The 26,679-nt window shown below is 44.1% G+C and overlaps 1 protein-coding gene across 1 annotated transcript in view; it reads left to right on the forward strand.

Annotated features, from left to right (window-relative positions):
* The first annotated feature begins 6,808 nt into the window (after positions 1-6,808).
* LOC143141805 (von Willebrand factor D and EGF domain-containing protein) overlaps positions 6,809-26,679 on the forward strand; it is an 83,231-nt gene continuing 63,360 nt past the window's right edge. The window contains exons 1-10 of the mRNA XM_076302512.1: positions 6,809-6,992; positions 11,630-11,814; positions 12,713-12,941; positions 14,138-14,203; positions 14,924-15,156; positions 16,283-16,372; positions 17,641-17,782; positions 18,526-18,743; positions 20,457-20,530; positions 22,414-22,690. Coding sequence (XP_076158627.1) covers positions 6,929-6,992; positions 11,630-11,814; positions 12,713-12,941; positions 14,138-14,203; positions 14,924-15,156; positions 16,283-16,372; positions 17,641-17,782; positions 18,526-18,743; positions 20,457-20,530; positions 22,414-22,690 — 1,578 coding nt within the window. The 5' untranslated portion in view covers positions 6,809-6,928. The remainder of the gene's footprint in view (positions 6,993-11,629; positions 11,815-12,712; positions 12,942-14,137; positions 14,204-14,923; positions 15,157-16,282; positions 16,373-17,640; positions 17,783-18,525; positions 18,744-20,456; positions 20,531-22,413; positions 22,691-26,679) is intronic.

The raw sequence follows: 26,679 nt of genomic DNA on the forward strand, positions 1-26,679 counted from the left end.
TCGTACGTGTGGACAGGGCCTAAAGCAGCGTGTTCCATGAAGGTGCCGCGGACCGGATTAAAATAGCCTAGTCAGCGAATCAACAATCAGAGAAAACTGCGCTGAGAACGTTGTAGGCAGATATTAGACCTACCTGCTGTTGGTCTAGACATATGTATGCCTTAAACTCGTATCCTGTCATTTAGAAACAATGCTGTGGTCTAGTCTAGTCATCAACAAAAAATGAACGGATTGCAAAAAAAAAGAATGGATTTGGCGTGACATTTCTTGAGTGTGCGTGAGAGCGTGAGATTGGTGCTGAAAGCTTGAGTGTCACGCGGATGCATGAGAGTTATCAACCCTGCCTTCTTTCTCTCTGTCTCTCTCTCTATCTGAGTCCTATCATTCCTCTCCTCCTTTCTTCAGCCCTTCATCAATCCTTCTTGGGCATACTTACTCTTGCCTGTTCTTGCCCTTTCACCTAAGCACTTCTGCCTAATGCAGAAGCCTCATGTGCTGTAATAAATATAAATGCTGGAATGTTCTCTGTTGCCTTTGGACTCAGGTGTTTAAAGTGTTCGGCCATTAAGGAACGATTAAGGTTCGAATGCTTATTGATGTTGTTAGTGATTTCAATTGGCCTGGTTTCCCTTAACTGCAGCTACAGTATGTTCTGTGACTCCCTCAGTCTACACATCAATCCTTCTCAGGATTATTGACATTTGCTTGTTCATGCTATCCCACCTAAGCATTTATGCTTAACGTGGAAGCCTCACATGTTGTCTTGTAAGATTAATAGTATGTTCCCTGTTGTCCTTAGTTTTAGGTGTTTAAAGTGCTTGCTTGTCCACTAAAGAACAATTAAGGTTCAAGTGCTTACTGATGAGGTTAGCAATTTCAGTTGGTCTGATTGTTCTCTTTTAGCTAAAGCACTAGAGGTCACTTGAACTTGTATTTCTTCAGCGGACTCTGGCTGACTGTTATGGACTCAGGCCCTGTGCTGGCATTTGGTCCATTAGATCCACACCGATTCAAAGAGAAACAGATGCAAAACAGATCAGTCTGGGCCTAATCCAAAACAGTTCAGTTAGGATCAGGAACTAGATTGGTCAGGATCAGATTCAAACCGGATCAGTCAGCGCCAGATACAAAACAGATCAGTCCACAGCAGAACCCAAATCAAATCCACAGAACCAAATTCACACCACGGGACTAGATCAACACCAGTCAGCTGCTCTCTAAGACATTCATTCCATGGGCAGCACGCAATCCTTTTCATATCAATTAGGTGTCTGTCCAGATTGAAACATGAAAACAGGGTTAACACTGTTCTAATAGCCAACCAACACAACAGGTCAGGCAGGCTGCAAATTTGTTTTATCATCAAATCAGATTCAGTGCCGGTTTCGACAGCGTTGCTTATACTTTTGCTATTAACCACCACATAATTGACTTGACTCCACTGAACTATAATTATTTATCCACTCCAAGTGTGAGTTCAGGGCCAAGAGATTAATCATATTTAAACATCCATCACTAACTCCCTGGAAGAACACACAAAACCTGTCCTCATAACAACCCTCTCCATCGTAACAGTTCTTGTCCTAGATGCAGAAAGACCATAGGGTGGTGGTGGGGAATAGACAGAGAGATTAAATAAAAGGTATGATAACTTTTTTAAATTGTTATATCCATTTTGTCAGGACACCCGCTATCTATTGGTTGATCTTGATGTCAATCACAGCTAACATTCCTTTCCTGTCCCAGTGGATTCAGGTGGGAGGAACTCGAGAAACTCAGGGTGTGTGTGATTAGTCTCGGGTCATTATGGTGTTGGGTGAGTCAGCACAGAACCAGAGGCCATCTTAGACGATACCGGCCGCCGGTCTTAAAGTCTGTCAGTCTGGCTTCGTTGTCATTCCGGCCTCCGTTCCTTCTTTGTGTTCTCACACTCCACGGATGTGTGTGACATCTGGAAGAGTTTACTGTCTCAGGCAGTCGCTGCCACTGCCCCCTTCAGAACCCCCCCTCCCCACACCCCACCCCGCACCTACCCTACCCTCATACCCCTCCATACCCCGCTCTCCCCTCTAACTGGGGGTGGACTTCAAAGGCCTCAGTTTTCTCTCCTGTAAAAGAGTTGCTTTTACCGGCAACCCCAACTGTGGGGAGAGGGTGTGCAATTTATCAGGGCCAGCAGAGATACTTGAAGTGATGACACAGCATTTCTACTGCCACGGGGAAGAGACCAGACAGAGGAACCTGGGAGCGTTTAACTTGCCGATAGTCTCTCTCTCTCTCTCTCTCCCTCCCTCTCTCCACCCCCCTCTCCCTTTCTCTCTTCTGTTTACTTGTAGTCTTGTAAAGCAACTGTTAAACCAAAGAGGCCCTGTGAGTTAACGCTGTTTGGCCATATGTGAATTTGGTTTATAAGGAGTGCAGAGGGGGGACCCCATAGAGGCTTGCAGGAATGCCACCAAGACATACATGTACTGGCAGCCACACACACAGACACACTCAGACACACACACACACTCAGACACACACACACACTCAGACACACACATTCTGTGTGGTTCTACTCACGCCTGTCTCCTGCCTGTAATGTTTGCTATATCTGGCACATGAGATAGAACAAATCCAAGCACCACCGCATTAGTGCACTGGCACAGAAATAAGCGAAAGAAAAAATAAAAATAAAATAAAAATATTGTTGTCATGCCCGAGCACCATTTCACTTGGTGAGGTCATGGTATTGACAATATGTCTGAACAGTAGAAATGTACTATTTAGATTTAATTAGAAATGAGAGATTTCAAAGGAGGTGTACAACCAAGCTACCAAGGTTTCATGAAAATGCTCCTAATGGCTTGAAAAGCCTGCTACATGCCTGCACCGTAGCTTGGTTAAACACATTCAGCTGACAGAGAGTGCACCGGCAAGCCTGTTTTATGTCAGCTCTGTGATTTCCCTCTAATATTTATGCTTTAATGCACTGGGCTGTGGTGTCATAATGGTGGAGACTAGCATGCTGCAAGATGTCAGATGCAAACAGGCTCCTGGCAAAAAAGAGAGAGCGTTTTGGTGTGCCACCCCACTGAGTAGATTTCCTTTTTTTATTTATCTCGCTGTGAAATATCCCGAAGGGGCCGAGTAAACAAGCATGGCGTCCTGTCATCCTCACCTCACAGGCAGGGGCTTGTTTAGAGTGAAGCAGCTCTTCTGTTTATATGTTCTCTAAAGAGCCAGCGTCACTTCAAACGTGCTGGGATGAAACTCGTTTTCAACAGAGCATGTGGGTAGAACTAGATACTGTACAGAGCTTACAGACTGTTTGATATATACTACCACAATTATACAGTACTATACTGTTTGTCTACCTTATGTACGTATTAGCAGGACCATAGTAATGTATCAAAGAATTCCAAAACAAATAGGCCAAAATAGAGCATTCAGGACTCAATGTTTGTTATTGCATATGTCATCTAGGTAAATGTCACAGGAGGATGGATGATAATGAAATTAAAAATGAAAAGAATTTGTGCAGAGAGAAGGAGAAGAGTTTCTTTTATATAATATTCAAGAACCACTGATTTTATTTATTTTATTAAATGATTATACGATGCACCACGACACAGCAGCCAGTCCATACCATAAGCACACACGGGATGAAAACACGACAGAGCCTTAAGGCTTGTTTCCTCTGTGGCTCTGTGATGCAGTGAGTTTGCCTTTGAAGTCTTCATTCTCAGAGGCCTCCCCTCTCGGTGTCTCACACACTCGTCAGGATGCCACATAGCCTCTGACTGTGTCTATTCTACTCATCCTTTCTCATTTGAAGTCACTGAGCTAATGGCACTGAGGCAGCAGTAGTGGAGTAGTACCAAGAGAAATAAAGCATTGATGTTATTGTAGACAAACTGCAAAGGTGTCTTGAAAGCTGTTAACTCAACTCTACTCTGGGATAGATTTGTTTTGTCTTCAGATTTGGGTCTGATCCGTTCCTGTGTAATCTGCTCTTTTGGGTCTCCCTATCTAGCCTTACGAGGGAGCGTACACACAATTTATTCCGATAACACAAAGTGTCAGTGAAGAAGCTTAAGACTTCCACTGTGGTCTGGGCTTTGCCATACGTTCCCTGTGATACAAGAAAAATCCCAGATCTAAGAGCAGGTGGCTTAGACTCCTCAAGTAAAAACATGAATACATGAATAATTTTTGAATGAGGCTCTGAAGTCGGATGTAATTTAATTACTTTAAGATCAGCCTGCCTGCGTAAATTGGATAAAGGAATAGGAGAGATTCACTGGTAGCGTCCACCATTCCCAGAACATCTCAAATGTATGACTTGCAATAGTGCAAACCACTCATTATTACCCCCCACACAGTCCCCTTTCAAAACTTCTAGTCTACAGGGGCCTGTATTCAATTTGAAACTCGCTACATGTGCTATCTAAAATTGTTGCGTGTCACAGGTGGCCATGTGCAGACGGCGTATTCGCCCTGCTTTTGCAGTCTGCAAGTCTGCGTGGTGCCACGCAAGGGCATCTGGGAAAGAGCTGGAGAGTTGTTTCTGTCACTTGGGGAAATAAGGTACTTATGAAAGCACTTGTAGTCAAAGATAAATAAGATTAAATTATAAACATACATAATTTATAAACAAACACAAATCTAATGAGACAATATGCAGGCATTCCTGCTGTTCTTGTCTCTGATTTTAATACTTGGTATTCCTCAAATGTGCTAAGATCAAAAGTTCAAAAGAAATTGTACTCTTATGAACCAAGAATGCTGCCGGGTATTATTGCTGCAGAGATCTGTATATGCATATACAGTACTGTCAATGCATGCAATGAACATGGATCAAAGTATACATACATGTTTTTTGTGAAGATTACATTAAAAAAAATGCTTTGATGACTCATTCAAGTTTGGATTGATTTTGGTGGCAATGAACCATTACAAGAATGCATGTTTCAGCAAGAGGATGAGAGACTTTGTCAAGCCTTTCCAATAATTTCTTTAAGGCATGCAATAGGCAGGAGAAGAACTGCATACTACACATAAGTAAAAAGGACAGATGATAGAATGCTGCCATGCTTATGGAATTTTAATGATGTGTGTGTGTCTTGTTTTTATGCTCCTTTTAAAGATCTTAAAGGTCATGAGATTTTACCATAATTAGCCATAACGAAGTGCTATGGAAACTCAGGTAATTGGACAAAATATAAAGTAGGTTACATCAGATGTTTTTGTAATTAGATCTGTAATTAAGATCTGCAATTAAGCACCAAAATAGCCTTATTATCAGATATATGTTCCATTTTTTTTTATTTAGAAAAACTCAAGATTCTCTCTCTCTCTCTCCCATTATTCCATGCTGTTTTAATGGTATGTGAGGATAGGACCGTACAGGATGCTTACCAGCCACATTAATTATGCTGGGTATAACCTGTCCCAGCAGTTGCCTGAGGCAGTGTCACTAAACATTGCAACGGCACTGTAAAGCGGTTCCAGATAGTTCCTAGTAGTACCGTCGATGCGGTTCCTTCCCTTGAGTCTGTTTGACCCTCCTCACTCCTCGTCACTTGGTCTCAGCTGTCAAGAGAAAGCCACAGTGTGGTAAGCGAGCATCACTAGGTCCAGAACGTGGCCCTCTCTGGCCAGTAAAAATGGCCACCAAGCTCCTCTTCCACTGCCTCTAGCTAGGAGTGGATGAATGTGTTGTTGCCTGTGTAAACATGCATACACTCTGGCAGGTAAGAGAGAGGATACAAGCGGGGCCAAAACAGGGGTTTGATCAGCCGGCTCTGAGCCCTTTCACTCGGGCCAAGTGGACCAAGGGGACCAGAGGGACGGAGAACCTCAGGATCAACAACGCAGATGGTCAGGGGAGGGGGGAGGCCATCGTCTGGGCACGAGTTAGCAGCCGGCCGGGGGCTAGTTCATGGGGCCACAGCCCTCATCCGTGCCAGGCACAACCTTCAAAGCCCAGCGGGTAAATCCACTATCCCTGCCTTGGAGACACATGGGCAGGCAGACACAAACACACACACACACACACACATACACACGCATACACACACACACACACACACACACACACACACACACATACACACACTCATTGGAGTATTGCCCATGTGGCTGGATCACACAGGCACTGGCAAAACTGACCAGGAAAAAGGTGAAGGGTTGCAGCCGAACTCTTGTATGCAAAGCAGGATGCTGCCTGTGAGCTTACATGAACACAGGGGGATTTGGGATGAGGTGAGGGGGCAGCTGGTCCTCTTGTCCAGCTGAATCCACCACACATGGCAAAGGCATCAACTCTCTCTCTCTCCCTCTCAAAGCCACACACCCACCCAGTACCATAGCCATGTAGCTCAATAAATAATCTATAAGCCTTGTATAATATAACATTATACATCATAGCATAATGAAATATGAATTATATGTTTGTGTTATTTTGTTTGGGTTTCATTTGACCTTTTTCCATTATTTTCTCCGACAAACTTCTGTTGTTGAAATAATTCTTTGTTAACACACAGTCGGAACTTGACTTTACCCAAAACAAAATTCCTCCTGACATCCTTCCTGCTAGACCTCAGAAAGCCCACCTACTTGAAGTTAATTGGGGACCCAGGAATGGCACCCCCTCCTCTTTTTCAGTACGAACGCCTGTGATGCAAAAAGTCGGTCAAAGACAACTGTTCGTAAACTTCTACAAGTATGTTCTCTACATGGCAATGTTCGCGGTCTTATTCAGTATGTCAAACTCCGAGTGAATGACCAGGATAGCACAAACATTTCCTAAGCTCTAGGAAACAAGAAAAGCGAGACAAAAACTCAAATGGGACTAGTCTGCCAGTACTTGCAAAGGATACGTGGATGAATCCGAGAAGTCCGATTTTTTTCAGATATGGAGATGATTTGGACACATTACCGCATGTCGATTTCAGAATACCTGTTCGTTTTGTGTTTGATGCCACTGGAATTGTTTGCGCAGATAGGTAAGTGCAGTTGTTACCAGTGCATGCAAACAGCGCTGCACAAAAGTTTTACCGCTACAACATCTGAGAAACTTGTTTGAAAGTGCCTAATAACGTTGAACCTTTGCCATGTTGTGATGCCTGGCCAGTCATGCATGGGATGCCGTAAAATTGTTTGTGCTATTGATTTGTGTCGTTTTTATTTATTTATTTATTTATTTTTTGCAGTGCAAAGCTATCGCTCTAGCTATTGTAAATAGTAAGGCTGTTTCACTAATGAAAGAAACACCTGTGGATGGCGAAACACTCAACGTCTCTTCTTTTGAGGATCTCTGCGTATCTCTTCATGCGGAATAGTGGACAGTCAAGCACTGATCCGATGTGGTGTTTTTTGTTTTGGTGTGACACGGGCCAGAATTCCTGTCCAGATGTATCAGGTGAATGATTTTGAGCCAGACGTGACTGTAACACCACAGAGGCATTGCTTTCATTATTTTCTAATACCTGGGCCGCGGGAATGGGAGCCCTGAGAATAGCTTACAGCTGTTAAAAGTAGGGGAGAGAAAAAAAACCTGCTGGTCTTGAGTTTGTTAAACTTTGCCATTGCCATTAACTCATTGGCAGCCTCTCTTTGTCTTTTTTCCTTTTCTTTCCTCTTTCTTTGTAGCTCTCTCTCTCTCCCTCTCTCCCTCACTGGCAGATGTTTTAGAAAACCATTAGCACGAGCCCAGAGGCATGTGCATTTGTTCCGCGTGAGTGACAGATTGAATGAGCTGCATGTCAGCACGTTGTGGTCACCACTGCAGTGAGGAGTTACATTTGTCAAGCGTGAGCCTGCAACCTCCTGATATGGAGCCTAGTTAAAAAGGCCAGTGTGCATCCAAAACGCAACATTTCACCTGCTACTTAATTGTAAAAATAGCCTTCTGAGGTGATTCTGTTTTATATTCACATTATATTTCATTTTTATTATTCATTCAGTTTTGACTCCTTTTTCTAAAACGACTTACAATAGAAGTGGAGTAGGCCACAAAACTCAAGTCACAGTAACAATTACAGAATGCTGTGGTTGCACAGCCTTTACTTTGTGTAGTAGGCTACTGTAAACCTTAGTTAGACTTTATGTGTATCATAAAAAGGCACAGACTGAGATACTCTGGTTTCCCTCCGGCTTAACTGTGCCGAAATGTCAATGCCATATAATTTGTATACATAACCTCACTGATTTCAGTGGAGAGCTTGGTGTAGCAAGAGCAAAGAAGCAGCTGTGTGTCTTGGCCACTGGCAGAGGAAACTCATATGAAAGGGGCAGCTGTTGGGTTGGAATGGCTGTGGTTCGTGTCTGGTGTACCCATCACTTGTCACTGTAAAACACTGGATGGGGACACGAAAGTACAAACACTCATTTGATCAAAGACAGGAATGAAAAGTCTTCCAGAATCCCTCAGCATTGTCATCTGTCTCTCTCGTCACGTCGGTGAGGGGTTGGGTCCACCTGGACTCATAAAAAGGCAGTTTTTGCTGTTGTTTTTGCCTGGACAGATCTCTCTCTCTCTCTCTCTCTCTCTCTCTCTCTCTCTCTCTCTCTCTGGTGCTGTTTTGACTTATAATTAGCTGTTAGTTTACGGGTGTTGAGTTGAGTTGCTGTTATGCATCTTAACTTTTATGGGTATATTTTATTGCGTGCAGACAGTCACAGTATCCCTTTTAAATGTAACTGATATTGGGAGGATGATCAGCAGTAACAACAACAGCAGTAGCTCTTTGGATAGGGACATACAGTTAGCTCTTACTGATGGGTTATGGGGAGGATGAAGATAATGGTCATTGTTGACTCAATACAATGCTTCACTTCTGTGACTAGGAAGAGCACCCATGATGAAAAGGATAAGATTATCTTGTTTTTTCCTCCTTTGTCTTGTTTTCTGTTGTTTGGTAGGGTCTCTCTCTCTCTCTCTCTCTCTCTCTCTGTGCTGTGTCTGCCTCCAGTGTTCAATAAGCAGTTTCTTTACCCCGAGGGCATTTCCTGTTGTCTCGCATAATGTGGGCCTTGCGTGCAGGTGTGTGTGTGTGTGTGTGTGTGTGTGTGTGTTTGTGTGTGTGTGTGTGTGTGTGTGTTTGGGCGTGTGGGGTCATAAACTATTCCACTCGGCTGGATGTAGCCTTGATCATTGCCTCACCACAGGGAGATGACAACAAAGCATTTGCCCTCCCCCTGCCCACTCACACACACTCACACACACACACACACACAATCTCTCCTCATAGAGAGATTAGATGAGAGGACGGGGTCCCTGTGGTCCGTTTCTTTCCTCGTTTGGAGAAATGTCTCACCCCATAGCCAGTCATTCTCTCAGGCAGTCTCCAATCACCTCTGTTTATGAGCACCAAAGATGCATGTGTTTGCCCATGTGCTGTGATGGCAGGATTCATTGGAAGGGGAGAGAGATTGGGAGTGAGGGAGGAAGGAAGCGAGAAAATGAGGGAGGGAGAGAGAGAGAATGATAGAAAGAGGAGAGAGGGTGGCCGAAAGAGTGAGAGAGAAAGCAGAAGTGAAAGAGAGAGAGGGAGAGAAAGTAAGGGAGAGAGAGATTAAGAAAGAGGACCCATTGAGAGTGACAGAAAGAGAGAGAAAGGGGTTGAACAGAGGAGAGAGAAAGAGAGAGAGAGAGAGAGAATTTGAATGTGAGAGAGGGAGAAAGAGAGAGACTACAAAATGAGATAGAGAGAGAGAAAGAGAGAGAGAGAGAATGAGTATTCTGTGCTCACACCTGAAGGCTAATATGAGTGTGTGTTTGGTATTCCCTGGGTGAGGAGATTTATCTGGCCCCCACCCCTCCCCCTCGCCCCTTCTCAGTAAACAAATTAAATGGGCAATTTGACTAGTTTACCCAGCAGCCAAGCCATGCCAGACCTTTTGTCTCCCTGCTGAAAACAAGGCTGTTTGGAAAACCTTTGACCTTGTCTGCACGGACTAATGCGACTGTGTTTCACAACCAACCAGTTTGCATGCGTAGACAAAAAAAAGCTAAATAAAGCACTGGCTAAATACGTGTTTTATTGTGAACAGATGCATAAACACTCCGTAAAAATGTCATGTCTTGAGGAATTAATATGATTTAGTCTTTTTATAGTGTTGCCCTTTCAAGGATTCCAAGCCAAACAGACGTGCCAGAATTCTGAAGGAAGATTTAAGTCTTATATATTCATGTACATGTGTTTATGTTTAGGTTGGGTCATTGTATTTTATTGCATTGTTTCACCAGAATCAACATCCTACTTCTCTGTGACCTTGTCACAATTCTTTGGGAATCTACATGGACATCGCAAACGCAGTGAGGCTCAAAGGAGTTGATGGAATTTAATGCGAGGAACACCCTCCATGTTGTTAACACCGCTCCAAATGAGGCCCTTAAACACCTTCAACTTTAAACTAGCGCTGGGAAATGGGCCACTGCGCACGAGCTGTTAGGGTTCGGGGCCGGGGCCGGGGGTGTAATGACCAGGGAATTAGGGAGGAAAATGAGGCTTTATGAGACGAGGGCCAGCTGAGACATGACTTCATCCGAGCTCCTCTCGGGCAGAAAGCGTCAGATCTTAGAGCCACTCGCGCCTTTTAGCCGAGCCGGCTGGATTACGGGCCGGGTTGTCCGACGCGCTTTCTCATGGAGGTCGGATGACAAGGTTTTTAGTTGCTCTGAGGTCATGCGTCGTCAATCACGTAGCTGCATGAATCAGTATTGACTCAGTGTCTCACACAGTATATGAGGTTGAATGACGACCATTTTAAGTTGCTCTGAGGTGTCGATCACAAAACAATTTGGCTCATTATTTGCTAAAGTTTTTCTGTTTTTTACACAGTACATGTTGTAACAGTGAACCTCTTGAGAATAAGCAGACCTGATTCCTCTTGAGGTCTCTTGTGAGCCCTTCATTTGTAATGAGAACTCTGTCCTGCACATCAATGATTAAGGAACGGAGTGCCACATGCATAATATAGGGAAGGAAGATTGAGAAATGATTTTCCTTTTATATCATGGTGACCACAGCCATGCATTATGCATCATCTGGTGGAATAGACCGGTGCCCGGAGGACGGGTCTTGGCTTCTGTGAACAATTAGAGTCTGGCTTTTGACCCAGTTCATCTCTGCCTCACACCTCATGTGAAGGGGAAATGTGTGTCTTTCTGCACAGATGTAACCCAGCATTGGAAATGACATGGGGATTAGAGGGGTTTGCCGTGAAAAAGTCATCAGCCTATTTCTGGTGTGGACTGGTGAACTGTGAAGTGCACGAGCAGGAAGTCACGCATCATTTCCTCCCTTGACCTTTTCCGAGCGGCGAGGTTAGCGTTTGGGCAGGGTGACACGAAAGCATTTTATTTTTACCCTTTTTTTTTCTCTCTCTCTCTCTCTCTCTCTCTCTCTTTCTCTCTCCTCCGTGTCCCCCTGATCTGAAGGTTGCGTCGACCCCTATTCTGGCTCTTAATGAACTGACTGGCGTTTTAGAGTCAACATTATGACACAGTTTCTGACCTTTTTTTTCTTCTCCAATGATGGCTCTGACCTCCATCTTGAGTGAAAGGTTAGTAAGTGGACCACAATTGGCTGTCCACGGAGGGCCCTCACGTTCCTTCCTTCGCTCTTTGTTCTGCCAGCTCCTGAGTGCTACCCCAGCGGATATCGGACCTTGCGGAACCCGTACAGGAGCGTTGACTTTGACTCTACGGAGCTCCAGAACACAGCCATCCAGGACCTGATATGTGACCACTCGCTGCCAGCGGCATGGTACCGTTTCACCATCAACAACAAACCAGCGGAGATGCCCACCAGCTGTGTGGAGGTGCAGTATGCTCACATCAACACCCAGCCCATTTCATACACTGGGAAATGTACAAAGTATATTTGATACATTAGATAACCTTTCATAACATTATTGGGTTGTGTAGTGTTCATGTTCTTTTATTCTCTACAGCAATTTTATATTTATATAGTGTCATTATCCCTGTAACATTATCAGTATTGTCTGACATCGTCTCAAAGCACTTTACAGAGCCCGTAATGGATGTCTCGACTGGCTCATTTGAGCTGTTCATTACAAAATGATCATCATAATTCATTTTTTATTACATTTGGTAAAACCACAGTGCTGAGAGAAAAACTCTCTCTCTCTCTCTCTCTCTGTCTCTCTCTTTAACCCCCCCTGACACTCATGCTGTCAAACTCTTTTTGTCATTCACTTACTTTCTTCTTCATTCTCATCTTCCAATCCCCCCTCCCTTTCTCTTTAAACCCTTGACACACACTCTCGTTCTCTCTATGTTGCTGCTTGTCTCTCTATTGTCCTTCTTCTCTTCTTCCTCCCCTCCCTCTCTCTCTCTCCCTCCCTCCCTCTTTCTCCTTCTCTCTCCTCCTCTCATCCCCTCTCTACATCTCCTATCTTCTCCTCTCACTTCTTCTCTCCTTTTCCCCTGTTCTCTTCTACTCTCATTTTCTCTCCTCTATTATCCTCTTCCTCTCACCACTCCTTCTTTTCTCTTTTCCCCTCCTCTCTCTCCCTCTCTCTCTCTCTCCCTATGCTCTCTTTCCCTCTCTCTCTCTCCCTATGCTCTCTCTCCCTCTCTCTCTCTCCCTATGCTCTCTTTCCCTCTCTCTCTCTCCCTATGCTCTCTCTCCCTCTCTCTCTCTCCCTATGCTCTCTCCCTCTCTCTCTCTCCCTATGCTCTCTCTCCCTGTCTCAGATGAATCGCTGTGGGACCCAGGCCCCCGTGTGGCTCTCCCTGAAGGACAGCTCGCTGCCCCAGCCCGGGGAGGTGCGACAGCTCTCTGCCTGTGCCACCTGGCAGTTCTTCCACGGCAGCACCAAGGACTGCTGCCTCTTCCGCATCCCCGTCTCCGTGCGCAACTGCGGAGACTTCCTGCTCTACTTCCTGCAGCCCACACAGGGGTGCATGGGATACTGTGCTAAAGGTAAATTCCAAAGACCCTCCAGTTCTAGTGTCACTGGCCGTAAACAGTAGCTTAGGATCACAGCTGACCTATAAAATACAGCAGTAAATAGCAGAGAGCAGTCAGTGTAGACGCTTATGTTGTTACCTTTACAGTTATCTTTATAGTTTTTGCACCTGGTGTGAACAGCCCTTTTAGCTCAGACTCTGTGGTTGGTACGTTGGTCTGAAAATGGAGTTCATTTGTGGTCAAGAAACAACAACAGTGTTCTTGTTGCTGGGTCAGACCCAGGCAGGCAGACCCCTTATCCCACCCTGCTGAACTAAGTTCTACTTTTTTCCGAAAGGGAGAATTTCATTACCATCATAGCTAGTGTGCTTGTACAGTATATGGGGTTTAAAGGCATTTTGTTCTGGAGAGTGCAGAGAGAATAGTCACCAATAATGGCACTAGACAAATTAACAGAACTGAATTGAATTAAACAACAAACAAGCAAATGCAACAAAAGCCTCCCTGGCCATCTACAAGTGTTTGTGGCCACAGTAACAAATGAAAATGACTGGGAGCCAGGTCTGCGACTAGGAGAAGAGACATTGGCAGAGCCTCAGAGTCACTTGTTTTAGACTTTTATTATTCAGGTTTCCCTGGCATTTCCGTCCCCACAGACACATTCTCTGGGTCTGAGCGACGGTTTTCTGTAGATGTCTGAATCCACTGATGTTCTCGTGCAGCCAGGGTGTGTGAGGGTGTTGTTACACATTTATTGATGCAAGGTCTGAACCATCATTTGTGCCACTAAAAACAAAGCACATAGCAAGCAGCCAAGCCTTTTATGTTTAAATAGACAGTTTTGGTACATTACAACTTTCTCCTTGTCTGACAACTTTCTGGTTGGCTCATCAGATGTTTTGAATGAAGTTCTGCAACATCAGGTTGCCAGATGGTAGTGCAGAACAGTTACACTGATCTCAGTTCAGTGGTTATATAAGAGGGAAGAGTGCCTTTGTTACTTCTCTTTTTTGACTTAAAATATGCATTAAACAGTTGGATGGAAACGCTTATATATTCTTTTGATATAGAAAAACATGAGCCCTTAAAGTTACACTTAGTAAATTAAAGGAGAGTATGTGTATGTGACATCTGTGTTAAGTTAAGTGAATGTTTTGTCTAATGGAGTCTAAACTGATTTTGAAAAGATTCCTGTTCCTGTTCTTCAGTCATTACAGAGTTCGCACCTAAGGTTTGCCCAGCAGGACAGATTGAAGTTAATGGAGTATGCAAAGGTAAGAGGCAAAAATATGCACCTCACATGAGCAGAGCTGCATCAGAGCCACATCAAGGCCACATCAGAGCCAGATGGTCCGAGCAACATTAGGGACTTAAAGTCATCTCTTTCGAACTTTAAGTCATTCAAGGAGCCTTTACTGCTGCACTGCTTGTGCTGTTTGAAATCTACTCATCTCAAGAAAAATAGCACTTTAAGGGTTTCTCACATCTGTCTGGTGTCGCCTCTGCTCTCATCTCTAGTCTCTCTTTTTTCTGTGCCGACTCAAACTTCCTATTTGTGTCCTATTTGTGTCCTGAATCAGCCTCCCTGTCACTTTGGGTATTACATTTACATTTATTCATTTAGCAGACACCTTTATCCAAACCGGCTTACATATGTTAATGATACCACAAGGGGCGTTCTCCCCAGAGCAACTCAGGGTTAAGTGCCTTGCTCAAGGGCACAGCGGTGGAAGCCGGGAATTGAACCGACAACTTTCAGGCCCAGCTAGCCCAGCTCCTTAACCACTACACTACCACCGCCAAGAGTATATATACCTAAGGGCACTTCAGCCGTTCCTACTGGTCGGGGTTCGAACCGGCAACCCTCCGGTTACAAGACCGAAGTGCTAACCAGTAGGCCACGGCTGCCCCCCAGCTGCCCCCCTTTATCTTGATAAAGCACTACCTAAAGGTAACATGTTATTGTTGTTTGTGTGACTGTATTCCCCACCCAGCCACCGTGTCCCCACTCACCTCCAAGCCAGTGGTCACCCCAGAGCTCATCGGCAGCAGTGTGCACCTGAGGTGCTCCTTCCAAGGGGGGACGTCCAGCCTGCCTGTCGGCTACCTGGTGGCATGGCACCGGCTCTCCACTTCCGGTGCCAGGGAGGAGGTCCGCAGGGAGTCCACCCTCAAGCTCTTCTCCCTTGTGGAGATGGATGGCGTCCACTTCAGGCTGGGAGAGACGGTAAAGCCGGACTGTTCAGACAGGCTTTCTACCCCCACAGGGGTTACACAAGGGGGGCAGGTGTGGAGAGGGAAGGGAACTTCAGACTGGGGGGCTGGGGGGTGGTAACAGTGTCCAGACAGGCTTCTGCCCCCTGAGGCCAGACACATGGAGCAGGTGTGGGGTACTGAGTTAACCATGCCTAAGCGGCCAATCAAATGCAATCCCATGTGGCATGTCATCATGTCCATGATAGACTTTCAGTTTAAGTCTGCAGCAAAATGTGATTATACACTTGAGTCACAGAAAAGGAGTTCAGATACACAAATTAGAATCTCATACACACAACTTTAACATGGGAAACTGTATGTATTATCATAGTATTATATGTGGCAGAAGTTGAAATTTCAAGTAGCATTTTACTTTTGCTCCCTTACCTCATGTTCTTCATGCTATGGATTGCTGGCACTGGTTCAAGTGATTATTCCAGCTTCTGAGCACAGTCAAAGCGACTGGATCTCTTTGCCCAAGAGCATTTAGTACGGAGAGTTGCCAAACTGTGCAAATGTGTAATTCAGGAAATGTACTGTATGAGTTTAGACTTAAAATAATGAAGCCTGAGTTTTTTGTGTCTGTGTGTGTGTGTGTTATGGCAAAGATAAGAGGGGAATGGTATAATCCAGGCCATGACCTAAGACTTTTAGTAATTTTAAGCCTAAATATTGACCAGTAGATATGGTGAGGGTGTTCAGAACTCAAGGCAACAGAGAAGCCGCCTGTTCTAACATGTTTTAGAAGTCCAGCTGTGTTGATACTTGCACAGGTCTGAACATCATCCTAAATTATACACATTCTAGATGGCAGACAATGACTGTGAGAATGAATGTACATCAGACTGTTGGACGAAGTATGACCAGTTTCATCCATTACAACTCATAAACCAAAAGGGCTTATGGCCTAAAGTGTTTTAAAGTCCTAAAGTTTGGTGCTCGTGCTGATGATGGCTTTAGACCTTTCTGTAAATATTATTTTAGGTAATTACACTGTCATCCATGTTGTTGAAGTGTATATGTACACTGACATATTTATGCCGTAATTTGTAATATGAAATGAAAACTGAACTCATCATGTTTGCTTTGAATCCCAGTTTTCTTGCAGTGTGTCTACGTTCCTGCGTAACTCTTCAAAGACACAGTCCCTGCCCAAAGAGAGTGATGGCTTCTTTGCTGGGATTAAGGTAAATGACTCACCCCAGGCTTACACACACACACACACACACACACACACACACACACACACGCACACACACACACACACGCACACACGCACACACACACACACAAACCATAAACCTGGCAAGGAGATTTACGGGGGTCCTGGGAGGGCCAGCACTTTTGTCTCCTCTCCCTTGCTCGGTAGTCTTCAAGCAATGACCACAGGAAACAGGGGCCGAGTGGCATCATGCACTCATGCAAGAAATGAAGCCGAAACTGGTCGACCACATTGACGAAATTGGAGCCACAGTCTTGTGCAGTTGGTGCTCATTGGGAACCAGAACATGTATACTGTAGTAATTAAACAGAAAATCGGTTGGCTCTGACCAGAGTTACTTTTAAATGAATGTACACAGTCCCCTGTTTTTTTATGACAGCCATTCATTTCAGACACTTTCTTAATGTGGTTCTTCGAATTTCCAGCTTTCATTTGAGGCTCAATTGAAAGTCAAGCCCTTTTTTTATCATTTAATCATTTTGAAAAGGTTATACATGCCTTCATTTCATCCCTGTATGCAGCCATTAGCTGTTCTTCTCTCCTCCTTCAATTAGTCTAAAATGCTGCCGCGAAATGCTGACACCACCCCAGTGCTCGCTGCCCCTCACTGGCTCCCTGTTCATTTTAGGATTAATTATACAATTCTGTTAGTTGTTTTTTAAATCCTTAAATGGGTGTGCTCCTTCTGATATATATCAGATCTTTTAACACCGCATGCTCAATCGAGGGTTTTCAAGTCTGTGGACCAATTTCGCCTGGTTGTTTCTCAATAAAGCATGACGAGGAGGGGAGATCGGGCCTTTGCAGTAATTGCCTCTAAACTTTGCTACTGCAGGCTTTTTAAATCACACTTTAAAACTCATTCCCTGGCTTTTAACTCACTACTCACAAATATATTTTTTTATTTATTGTGTATTACTTTTATTATAGCTTTTATTGCTTTAACCTATGTTGTTTTTTTATTCTACCATGCTCTTGTTTGCTCTTACTCTCGTCTTTATCAACCTTAATGTTTCCCAAACATTGTTTTGTATTGTCTGACCTTCACTGTTTTGTCTATCACGTCTTAATATTTTGAATTTATAGTACTTTAGTCAACTGTTGTGGTTTATAAGTAAACCTGACTTGACTTGACTTGACTCGACTTGACTGTAGTTTCTGTAGAGGGTGAGTGAGCTGCAGTTGATATAATGATATCCATACCATTGCAAACCTCTTCTCTTGTACCTGCAGTTTTTCCCAGAGTCGCTGCACATCAGGGAAGACGGCAAAGAGCATCAGGTGTCCGTCCACAGCACCGTACCCATCCCGTGTCACGGAGCCGCACAGAGCCACCAGTGCAAGGTCACCCTCACCGTCAGCGTCCATGACCAAGGTACCACATCCTCAGAATGTCAGAGAGCCTCTACCTCTACCTGCATGGAGAGATGTCTGTAGCTGCAGGGTCAAGCATGAAAGTGCATATATATTGGACATTACTCTACACAGGAGCATGAAGGCGAAGTGTGGCGAAGCAAGGGGGAGTTAGTCTTCCATCACAGTGTTTTCTAGCATCACCTTCCACTGGTGGATCTATTTGTCTACATGAAGTGGTGGTGCTGGACATTTCTGCACATGCTACTGTGTCTTTCATGTGAAGTTTAGCTAGCAAAGCAGGCATGCCAGGTCACTTATAGTCCACTTTAGAGTACTACTGCATAGCTAGAAAGTAACTCTAAAATGGTTTAGGCCTGTAGTTATGCTACAGTTAAATGTGCATACAGTGAAATGAACATACATGAGAAGCACATAGTATAATCTATTAGTTATGTAATTGCACTGTGATAACACTGAAAGCTAGAAAGGCCCTTGTGCAGCTCAGACCTCCACCAAGGCCCAATGTGGTGGTGACCATTTGTGGATCTGCAAATGTATGGATCTGCTCCAAACTTTAACGGGCTTGTCTTTGGGTCATGCTACACCTTTCATGAAAACAGGGTCAGGAATTTCTGCACAAAAGTCAGACAAAGAAAGAAAGAAAGAAACAAACAAACAAACAAATTGAAAACATGAGGACTACAGGATTACAAGTTTCTACATCTATCACCTCCATCCTAACCTGACTGTTCTCTGCCCCAGACAGCCGAGTCCAGGATGCCCCTAACGTGGCTCTCTCATCGTGCCAGCTAGAGCTGTTGCCCACAACGTGCGGCCCAGACGGCTGTGCCCAGGGCACCCTGCTGCTCACGGCCACCACCGACTTCACCCGCGACGGGAACCGGGCGAGTCTGGTCACACCACAGCCCACACGAGGCAGCCCGCGGCCCTGGAGGAGCTACAGGCCAGACCCGCTCAGGGTCAGTGGGCCACGGGACGTTACAGTGGCATCGCAGAAAATTAGAATGTCATGGAAAAATTCATTTTTTCCCATTATTTAATTCAAAAAGTGAAACTTTCATATGATCTACACATGTATTACACATAGGCTACAGTGAAATATTTAAAGCCTTATTTTTTTTTAATCTTGATGATAACGGATCACAGTTAATTGAAATCAAAAATCCAGAATCTCAAAATATTACAATAAAGATTTTACAGAAATGTTAACCTGAGATGAGCTCTAATCAGCTAATTAACACCGGCAATGGTTTCCTGAGCCTTTAATCTCTCAGTTTGTAAGTTTGTGCAGGGAAATGGACTTTCCATGATGTTCTATTTTTAGATGCACATGTATTACCATACAACTTTCTGTCTTCCTTCTTATGTACACTATTCTCGGTGTGCTTTGCTACAGTATGTCTTGTTCTGCCATTTGGTTTTACCTACACCACAGTCCTTTTTATGCTGTTCATTCGGTGATTTCTAAGTGGTTTCAGTGGTCTGATTCTGATGCAGATGTAGAAATCTGATTGAACACCACCCAGACTTCGGTCTGTTCTCAGCTTTAATGATGATGAAGAAAAAGAAGATGATGATGATGATGATGATGACGATGCTTTTATTGTTAGATGGAGTCTGATTATTTTGGATCAACAGCAGCTCCAGTTGCAGTGTCACATACATTAAAACGGAAGACTCCATACATAAATTCCACACGTAATTTAACCATACATTACAAACACAACTGACTAGTTGTCCTCTCCATGGCAAGTTTACATGATAGTCAAGTGTTTTCCACAGAGAGCTACATATGCCCATGTTGGTGGTAGCATAGTCGCTAAGGAGCTGGGCTAGCATGCAGTAACCTGATAAGTTGTGGCTTCAATTTCCAGTTTACAGCCTTGTGTCCTTGAGCAAGACACTTAACCCCAAGTTGCTCTGAGGAGAATGGCTCTTGCAATATAGTTGACATATGTAAGTCGCTTTGGATAAAAGCGTCTGCTAAATGAATAAACGTAATGGAAACATCCCCTAGAGCAGTCTCTTGCCAGCAGCTCCAGAAATGCGGATCTGGCTGTGTGGTGCACACTTCATCAATAGTGTGGGAAGGTTTCCTACTGAAAACACAATTACAGAGTTCCTGGTTAAACACGGGCACTAATGGTCATACCAAAAATGGTATGTTCCTACTACTGTCTGTAGCTTTGTAGTATTCTTCTTGAGCTTCGTGAGATGGACCCCTTAAAGTATGCAGTTCCACAAATTGTTTTCTGTTTTCCCATAATGCATGTGAGTCCTGTTTGTCCCTCCCTGTGCACCCTACTTTTTAAAGCTCATCTCCAGATAAACAGGTTGTCTCTAATGATCCTCTGCTGGAAGCCAGAGGATTCGGATACAATAACTCAGCTCCTGCCGTGGGTGACAGATAGTCATTAGACCTGACTCAAAGTGGACAGAGAACACACATGCACACACACACACACACACACACACACACACTGTTACTTCCCAGCCTTGTGTGGATGGTCAAGCCGGGGCCTAAATCTTTGTTTTAGTGTAAACATGAAAAGGCTGCAGTGTTCTGCCTGCCGGCATCTTACCCTTTAATCAGGACCCGGAGGGGACTGCCCTCATTGCTGCCTGCTTTTTAATCAGCGTGAGCTAAGCAGTGTTTTGTGTGCTTCTCACAGGTCATGGTTCAGGACATTCCCACCGCCACCTGCTACTCCCTGACTGATCCACACATCGTTACGTTTGATGGCAGGTAATGGCCCCCGACACCAACACACACACAGACACACACTCACACACACACACACACACACACACACACACACACACACACACGTATGCATGCATGCGTGGGCATATGCTCGCACACTCCCTGTACACCACACCAATCTCTGACTCATACACACGTCATTGCGTTTGATGGCAGGCATCAGGCCCAGATACCAGAGGGCATGTACACACACATACAGCACACACACTCAAAAACATGCACAAATGCACACACACACACACACCACTGTCTGACTGATGCACATGTCATTATGTTTGATGGCAAGTAATGATTGCAAAGCCCCTGACACCATAGGACACTCCAGATTGCTATGTTTACCCACTCTTCACATCACACACACACACACATACACACACACACACCCTTGCACCCACACACCCATATGTATACACCCATGCACCCATACACAAATGCACACATGCACATATATTTACACACACACACACGCACACACACCGATTATACACACACACATCCTATACACATGCACACATAAACACACACACACACACACACACACCTGTCCATGTCTCTATTTCTCTCAATCACTCACACAGTTTGACTAAACGCAGCGCAGCAGCTCTGAAAGTCAAAACTGGCATGACATTATCTGTACATAGCGCAGTCAATAACCATACTCATTTGTCCCCCTTTCTTCCATCACCAAAACATATGGGCTGTGTCCTCCTCAAGTTGGCTGTCCTTGGCAACATTAGAACACCCTCGGTCATACTCACAACTGCTAAAACACCCTCAAACTCTAACTCACACATGCTAAACCTGCCAGTCATACTCACAGGCTATATACAGTATTGTGCCATAAGAACTATAACACACAAGATGAATCAGGCAGGGCAACTTTATCTCTGATTATTACACCTCAATACATGTGTTTAGAGAGAGAGAGAGATAATGTGTGTAAGTGTGTGTGGTCACACATAGCAGGTCTGATGGAAAAACTCTCTTAAGAGTGATTCTCTGCAAAAGCAAAGGAAAGGGAAAAGTGAAAAGGTTCACTGCAGGTCCAATATTTTTCAAGGATAAATGATTCTGCTGGACAAAGATTGTAGTAATTACTAAGTATGTAGGCAATTACCTTTTGGTTGCTAGTGTATTAATTAGTATTTAACTGTGCTGATTATTATGTGCTTTTCATTCCAGTCCATAGTTCAAACCTCCACTGTGTTTATTGGTTTATAATGGACAAGTAAGATGTTTTTAAGGTTTTTAGTGAGTATTTTTCATGGTCACCAGTCCGGGATTCAGGAACATAAGAGTGAAAATATTCTCCTCAAATTGAAGAAAACACCTACACACCTACCACAGATGGCTTTTCATGGATCAAAAGTGGGGGCGTAGTTTTTTTTTAGGAGTGCTTAATTGAGCAATTTGCGTGTGTTTTTGGTATTGCTTGATCACCACATAGTAATCTTGTAGTGTGCACAGTGGAACAGGAAGGCGGATGTAGTAAAAAGTGTAACTTCTCCATAGCTGCACACAGAGTTAATTAAGTCCAATTGTCAAACAAGGACAAACAACATTTTTCAAAACCTGATCTTTGTCACAGAGATGCAAAACAAAATGTTTGTTAAGAGGGCAGAGTGGCCAAAATTGAGTAAATGAACCGAAGTAAGATACAACCTAAATCTCAAGAAAAATGTTAAACCTGGCCCCAGATAATGTCCATGGTATTAATAGTACTTGCCTTTCATCCCATCTAATACTCTCTCTCTCTCTCCCTCCACCCTCTCTCCCTCTTTTCTCTCTCTCTCTCTCTCTCTCTCTCTCTCTCTCTCTCTCTCTCTCTCTCTCTCTCTCTCTCTCTCTCTCTCTCTCCCTCTCAGGCGGTATGATAACCACCAGACAGGCACGTTTGTGCTCTACCGAAGTCTGAGTCGGGTCTTTGAGGTGCAGTCACGGCAGTGGGACTGCGGAAGCCGCCATTACGCCGTGGCCTGCAACTGTGGGGTGGCGGTCCGTGAGGGCAACGACCTGGTGACCTTTGACATGTGCAACGGGCAGCTGCAGGAGACCAGGCCACACATGTCCATCAAGAGTCTGTCTAAAACCATGCCCCCACAGGTCAAAATCCATGAGTCACACCAGGGGGGGAAAGTCACGGTACGGAATACTGTCTGCCTGTGTGTGTGTGTGTATGTGGGTGTGGGTGTGGGTGTATGTATGATGCAGGGTTCCCATGGGTCCTTGAAATCCTTGAAAGAAGTTGAAAAATGTGAGGGGGAAAAATTCAAGGCCTGGAATGTTTTTGAAAAAAGACATAAATAGACATGGGTCATTAAAATGTTAATTCTGTGTTAGAAAAGGCAAAATACTACGGAGCCCTCCGGGTGACATGGGGAAAAAAAACATGGGTTAGAAAAAAAAAAAAAAAAAAAGTGGGAAAAAAAAAACATGAAGAAGAAAAAAAAAAACGATGCACTTTTGCGGGATCTCATTGCGGGATCTCGCAAAGTTTTGCGAGATCTCGCAAAAACTTTTGCGAGATCTCGCAAAACTTTTGCGAGATCCCGCAAAAGTTTTGCAAGATCTCGCAAAACTTTTTTTCTACTTTTGGAACTTGCTGGGCTTCCTACTTGACCCCAATAGGCCCACAAACCACTACCGCCAGATGGCAATCGTATCATGATACTCTGATTGCTCTATCACTGTTGCGTGTTGTGGGTTTTCTGGACACATTGACCTCTGAAGTTCGCCTACAAAAAAGAACCAAAACGGCCATCTTTGCCCATATAAGGAGATCCGGTTCTTAATTGAAGCTAACTACCTATGGCAAGTTGCATTGAAAGTTAGCTCTGGGGTAGCAAAAATCTAAGTGTGCCGCCTTCACGTACCGGAGATCACAATATCCACTCAAAGGCAGAGGACAAAAGTGTGTTCAGGAAAACGTCTGCATTTCAGACTTTTTCATCCCCGCGAGAGTTTAGCAGGTGCGATAATTCAAAATCCCCATGTTATTTTCCCATAGGAAAAATCGCCAGATACCGGATGTCAAAGATGGCAGCTTTTTTGTAGGCGAACTTCAGAGGTCTATTACATAGGCCTATGACAAGGGAGGGAGAGGGAGACACCTGAGTGCAGACACGCACACACAGCAGGCTACAATAAATTGCCTAACAGACAGCAGCCTAATTTCGAGGTATCACCAGGGTGCGATTTGTAGGGGGGGATGGTGAGGATTTCCCCAACTCTGGTTTTCCTATCCCTACCTCTGCTAAATTATTTTTATCTCTGGTGGGGACAAGGATTAAACCCCTTGATAGCGATGAATGCAACTTAACTGCTAGCCTACTTAAACTCTTGAAATCTAGCGATCTTCAGTGTCAATACATCAGAGTAGGCTATTCAGTAGCATTCGGGCAGACGGCATTTCTGAACGTCATCGAACACAAAAACATTGTAACATTTTCAGTCCCTCTCAACATTTTAGTGCGGGAACTTCCGCAGGGAAAACAGCGCTGAACCAAACATGAAACGCGCTCAGAGCAGCATATCGTCTTACTTTAAACACCTAGTTTGCGGAGGACGAACGAGAAAGCACTCGTTTGATAAATCAGCCAGTAGGCTAGGCCTAGTAGACAAATAACTTACAGAAATAATCTGTACAGCAAAAACAAATGTTGGTGGCGGGTATTTAAACTATCTAGCGGGTGTTTTAACAGCTGCAAGAAATAGAAGCTTATGGCCCATATATTCTGGTTCGTAAATTATTTTCATAAAACTTCAAGTTGCCCTATAACTTCTCTCCAAACTCTTCACTGCACTGTAGCCAATTAACTGACAGTATGATAGTAAGCTATTTATTTTCTGTAGGCTTCAATAAACACATTTATTTTTTCAACTTTTACAATATTACGCACTTGGCTACTGAACGCAAATCTGCAGGAGAGAGAATGCACGCAGCCTACGCAGCGTGTAGCGCAATGTGTAGGCTATTTGTATACCAACTAACACTGTTAGCCAATTCACTAACTCAAGACTTCAGTGTCATCATATACAACATTTTACATAACAAATACAGAAAGGATGGAGGCAGCAAAGGTAGAGGAGTCATTTCAGATGGGTCAAGAACAAGGTGAATTTGTATGTTTATCAAAACGTAGTCCAACCCTGCATTAGAGGAGCTGAGCACAATCGCTGTTTAAAGTCATACACAACGGTAAACTAAAACTAAGCTAAAGGTAAATGTTACAAAGTTGGCAAAATTAATATAGGCTATTATTAGCTATGAAATTATTCGTTCGTTCATTTTTTTTTTTTTTTTGGGGGGGGGGGGGGTTACAAACATATTCAAAATCCCCCCCTCTGTTTTTTACACAAAATCGCACCCTGGGTATCACTAATACCTATTAAATAAATGTAAAGGACACAGAACTGTAAGCTCAAATTCAAAAACGTTTGAAGTCTACCCAAACATATGCAAAGGGAATATATATAAATTGTGTTGCATATAGCCAGCTTAATTAATGTCAATTTAAAGATTATGATTAGCAGTTTCTATGCATTTTTCCATTGATAGTTACAGGAAGCCACGTTTTGTTTAAACTATTGTTGCTTCTAGCCCACGTTACCTCCAGTTTCACTTGCTGCATGGACGCACACATCGCATGATCGATCATAAGCCCTCTATCTCCGATGTAGAACTCAAATGTGTCTTGACGCCGCCGTTTGTAAGATCAGATCAAATAAAACGTTCTAAATGGAACGCGATGTAAGCTGTTCCTTTCCAAGCGTCTTGGAGACGTACTGTATGTGTGCTGACTGGGCTATGTCTATATAGTTGATGGCACCAAATGAATAAGTATTGTAATTATGTTATTGGTAGTCGGAGGAGGAGTTACACACACACACACAACTCGGGATTTACTTTTCACAGTTTATTCACAAGAATTAATTAATACACCACTACCTCCCACACACAACCACCCCGCATTCATACAACCCGCTTAAACTAGCCCTCTCTATGGCCGAGTTAAACTAGGGGAAGGGACTGGCCATTAACCCCGGCCGGGGGCTAAACTCAAAGCGCGCACACACACACACGCGCGCGCACACACACACACACACACAGTAGGCCACACTAGACTGCAATAACAAGGCAATCAATAGACTGAGCTAGATCACAGGGTCCTATGACCGGCTTTAAGAAAGTACTGGTTTAGTCCGTACAGCAGCTCCAGCCTGGAGCGTTATGAGACTGACCGTAAGTGTCCAGAGATAATTCAGAGTCCGCAAGTAGCCTAATCCACAGAGTTCGCAAGTATCCACAGTGTTCGCAAGTAATCCACAATGTTCGCAAGTAATCCACAACGTTCGCAAGTAGCCATTCACTATATGCTGCAAATGAGCAGATGTGTGAAGCATCGGGCATAACTTAATTTCGCGGCTACGTGGAGCAGTAGTAGGTTCATTGTTGAGGAGGCCCATAGTTTGAGAAAAGCTGCAGATCATAGGCAGAGAAAGCATAATGCTCTGAGAACAGTAGCCAAAGGTTTTCCTGCAGAAACAGGTGCCTTGGTGCACGCACCCCGCTTTCACTTTGACTCCCTGCATTGTGGCAAAAACTGTCAGTCAGACAGTGAATTTTGATTGACTAAATTAGCATAATGCGGTAACAATTATCATTTCAATTCTATCCTATCTGAAATCTGCTCACTGCAGACGTTACAATGCAGACCCAAGCAGCAGCCTTGAAAGACGTACACTTTGAATTTGATCAGAGCGGCTCTGGTTCTTCACCTAACTTGGTGTGATTGGCTGGATGACCGTTCAATCAAATCAACAGACCTATTTGTGTCTCTGTGTGTTCGTTATAGATACGGTTCCAACTCTTTACGGGAGCGTTTATTTCCATATTTTACTTTCAATTTAATCTGACAAAAAGTGTGGGGGATATAATCGTGTTCCAGCAAAACTGTGTACATTATAACACCCACATCCCCCACGCTTGCTACGCGCCTGCGTGTGTGCGTGTCTGCACGCAGGTGTCTCCCTCTCCCTCCCGTGTCATAGGCCTATGTAATGTGTCCAGAAAACCCACAACACGCAACAGTGATAGAGCAATCATAGTATCATGATACGATTGCCATCTG

This window comes from Alosa pseudoharengus, unplaced genomic scaffold (genome assembly GCF_046254945.1).
Source record: "Alosa pseudoharengus isolate Yale_2024_CS ecotype anadromous, Long Island Sound unplaced genomic scaffold, YU_APseudo_1.1 YU_APseudo_1.1_scf_24, whole genome shotgun sequence".
Classification (NCBI taxonomy): domain Eukaryota; kingdom Metazoa; phylum Chordata; class Actinopteri; order Clupeiformes; family Clupeidae; genus Alosa; species Alosa pseudoharengus.